Genomic DNA, 3,916 nt, shown 5'->3' with positions numbered 1-3,916 from the left:
TTTTTATTATATTTTGCAGATAACGTGTAACTGCAGGTCGAATAGTATACTATCCGTACTTGACCTGTTTAGAAGTGGGTATTAAAATACCCGCTACCCACGGATAATAAATATCCGCGAGTAATAATTATTAGCAGTGGATTTTACCTGCAAATACCCGTACTAGCGGATTTTTTTGTCATTATTGTTAATAATTATCAGCAATGGATTTCAAAACTTCGATATATATATATATATATATATATATATATATATATATATATATATATATATATATATATATATATATATATATATATATATATGTATGTAGCTTGTTTAAGTGAAAACTGTGTTTCCTTATTTTCTGGAGGTCATTGATTAGAAGCAGAAATGGGCGAAGCAAAGCTGAGCGGAATAAAGGACAATAGGTGGTCGCTCCATGGCATGACGGCTCTTGTGACAGGAGCCACTCGAGGCATTGGGTTCGTCATCTAAATCCTTTCATCTTCTCTCTTCTCATATCTTTCCTTTTATTCTCATCTTTCTTCTTCCTTTCCAATGTCTTAGGCACGCCATCGTCGAGGAATTGGCAGAATTTGGAGCAGCCATTCATGTTTGTTCACGAAAGCAAGATGATATTGATAAGTGTTTGGAAGAGTGGAAAAAGAAGGGATTCAACGTCACCGGTTCAGTCTGTGACGTCAAACATCGCGACCAACGCCTCAAGCTCATGGAAACTGTTTCATCAATCTTCCACGGAAAGCTTAACATTCTGGTAACATTCAACTATCCTTCATAAATTCATCCAAAGAAAAACTCTGAAGCAAGATTAAGAAATTATAATTAAGATTAGTGTATTTCTTGGAGGGAAAATGTTTTTTAAATAACTTTTGACATCTTTTTTACAATAATTTAGTTTATGTAATAGCTTTTGCTGTTTCAAATATATACACTAATATTACCAATAAAATATTAATAAGAGATATTATTGTCAAAAAAATTGTTAACACAGAAAATATATACTATACATATTAATAAGTTATTAAAAAAAATTGTTACCAAAACATATAGGACATTTATACTGGACATATACAAGTGGTTGTAGTCTATTAACGAAGGTTGGACTTAAATTCATATCCTTTTAAGTATATAAAAAAAAAAATTCTTTATAACCAGATTATTTAAATTACTTGTTTTTCTTTATCACATCACCATAAATATTTTTCTTCCACACATGTTATGATAATTCTTGGAGTGAAAATTGAATCGAAGTACTTGCCATAAAACAAAATAAAATTATTTGAACAGTAAAATTATAATATATAAATAAACGTAATATCATATAAAATTGAGTTAAACTTATATACATTAATGAATCTTTCTAAAAATTTAGTAGAAATTCCTTTTATTTATTGAGTAAATATTTTGAATAAACTACAATAATTTAACTAAGCTTTAATTATTTTATAAATACAACTATTTTTTATTTTTATTTAAATACTTTAACATTTAGTTTTGTTATTAACAAAATGATATAATCATTATTTTCGTTTGCTTGTTTCCGACTTGTGAACGAGTTCATTCTTTTCTTTCTAATTTTTTTTTATCGATTAATTAGCTTTTAAAAAGAAAAAAGGTGACCAGCAAATGAAAAAACAAATTGATTGATAAATTAAAGACAATAAAAAAAAATAACAGTTACAAAAAGACAAAAAAGTACTTAAAATGATAATATTGATAACGAAAAAATATGTTAAGTATTTAATAGAATTTTTTTTAATAAATAATCTATAAATTACAATTATATATATATATATATATATATTAAAATTTAATTAACATTTAAAAATTATAATTATGTTTTTTTACATAAAAGTATAATTATGCTAATTAAAATTAATTCTTTCCAATTTCAAAACAGTTAAATATGTTTAAGGTGATTTGGTATGTGGTTGTCTCTTAGGTGAATAATGCAGCGATAGAAATAACAAAGAACATAGTAGATTACACTGTTGAAGATGTATCGACTATAATGGCTACCAATTTTGAGTCTGTTTTTCATTTGACTCAACTTGCACATCCACTTCTTAAACAATCTGGATGTGGGAGCATAGTATTCATTTCATCCATTGCTGGTGCAAAAGCTATTCCAGGTTTATCTGCTTATGCAGCCGCTAAAGGTATACATACTAATTTCTTTTCTAATTTTCCTCATATATTAATATTATTGCGAATCTAACTTGTTTATCTGAACGAAATATATAATTTAATTCAGGAGCCATGAATCAATTCACCAGGAGCGTAGCATCGGAGTGGGCAAAAGATAACATTCGTGCAAATGCTGTAGCACCTGGACCAATTTGGACTCCACTCTTTGAATCTGTCAGGGTATGTTTGAGATATGAATATAATATATTCTTCCCCAATTAAAATTAAATCCAGATGTATTCACGTTGGATTCCATGCTTATCATAACGAGTGAAATTTGTTAAAGTGTAATGCAAATTCTAGAAGAATGGAGAANCTCCTAGGAAAAAAGAGTTAGAATGTAAATTGGGCCTAACAGATAAAATCCCAAGACTAGAGAAGGCCCAAAACTAAAGAAGGTCAAAAATAGAATTCTAGAAATATCCTATCTAGAAAGATTCTAGAATGATGTATAAAAATATCTAGGGATGCTTATCCATTAGATTTATCTAGATAAGTTTAGAATTATAAGAATGTTTTAGAAATCTCTAGAAGATGAATAATGACCCTTAGATTAATGTTGTGGTGGCAAGATCCTAACCATTGGTTAAGGAGGTGCCACTAGTATAAATAGGGGTGATTGGATCATTTGTATGCAAGCCAAATAAGAAGCCAACATCTACAAAAACTAAGACAACTACAACACTTCTTCCAACTACCACTTCTACATTCTACTATCTCCATATTTTCTCTGCCTCATCAACTACTCCTTTCACAACCTTTAAATACTAACAAAATTATATAAAATTTTAAAATATTTAAAATAACGTATTTATAAATTTTCTTCTTTATATTTATCTTCTTATTTAATGTAAGACGAAATACTGGTATATGTATGCAAACACACCCAAACAAGCTAGAGCCAAGACAAACATAGCACTAGGAAAGTAGAGAAAACAGAACAAAGTTTATTATATAAAAACTGTAAAACAAGGAAAAGAAAGTCGCAGAAGAAAAACACCAAACAGAAAAACCAAACACTAATTGTTTGATACAATGCTATTAAATGCTTTCACCCAAAAAAAATAATAATTTTGTGTTTCATGTAAAAATGGTATTAAGTGTGTAATTTCTAATTTGACGCATATGTTAACATTATGTTTTTGTTTGGTCATATGTTGATAATTCTTACAGGAGAAAACTGGAACGAAAGTGTGGGATGCTATTGTTACATCTACAATACCTTTTGGTCGAGTAGGAGAAACCAACGAAATATCACCACTGGTTGCTTTTCTTTGTCTTCCAGCTGCATCATATATCACTGGGCAGACTTTCTATGCTGATGGTGGTTTCACATCTTAAATTTCAATTAGTGACTTCATAATTAAATAAGAGTCACTTCCCTGAATGAACTCTAGTGTTCAATTTTTATTCTCCATCTTTCATATATATCCTCTGAGTCTTGCTTACTATCATTGGTAGGCAATCTTTTCCATTGATCATAAATTCTTAAGCATTGTCTAGCGTCTTAAGACTGGTGCATTTGGTCCGAATGTGTTGTATACAAATATTTTCTTAATAAATTATAAATAAAGTTGTTGGAGATCTCCCAAATTGAGGATAAGTTTAATATTTACTTTCTGATATAGTTTCAGAACCATGTAGAATCTATTAAAATAATGTTTGTTGGATTTATTATGTGATTATTTAACCTCGTTAGACCATCCATAAATATGTGGGTTTATAC

General features: G+C 28.9%; 1 protein-coding gene across 1 annotated transcript; it reads left to right on the top strand.

The window, feature by feature from the left end:
- Positions 1 to 328: 328 nt before the first annotated feature.
- On the top strand, positions 329 to 3,558 carry LOC106758655 (tropinone reductase homolog At5g06060-like). The gene is made up of 5 exons (XM_014641600.2): positions 329 to 464; positions 550 to 757; positions 1,946 to 2,162; positions 2,258 to 2,370; positions 3,364 to 3,558. The coding sequence occupies exons 1-5, from the start codon at positions 373 to 375 to the stop codon at positions 3,529 to 3,531; spliced, it is 798 nt and encodes a 265-aa protein (XP_014497086.1). The 5' UTR covers positions 329 to 372; the 3' UTR covers positions 3,532 to 3,558.
- The last annotated feature ends 358 nt before the right edge of the window (positions 3,559 to 3,916 follow it).

The sequence above is a fragment of the Vigna radiata genome, chromosome 4 (assembly GCF_000741045.1).
Source record: "Vigna radiata var. radiata cultivar VC1973A chromosome 4, Vradiata_ver6, whole genome shotgun sequence".
Lineage (NCBI taxonomy): Eukaryota > Viridiplantae > Streptophyta > Magnoliopsida > Fabales > Fabaceae > Vigna > Vigna radiata.
The sequence above is the reverse complement of the archived record's forward strand: the minus strand, read 5'-3'. Positions and strand labels throughout refer to the sequence as shown.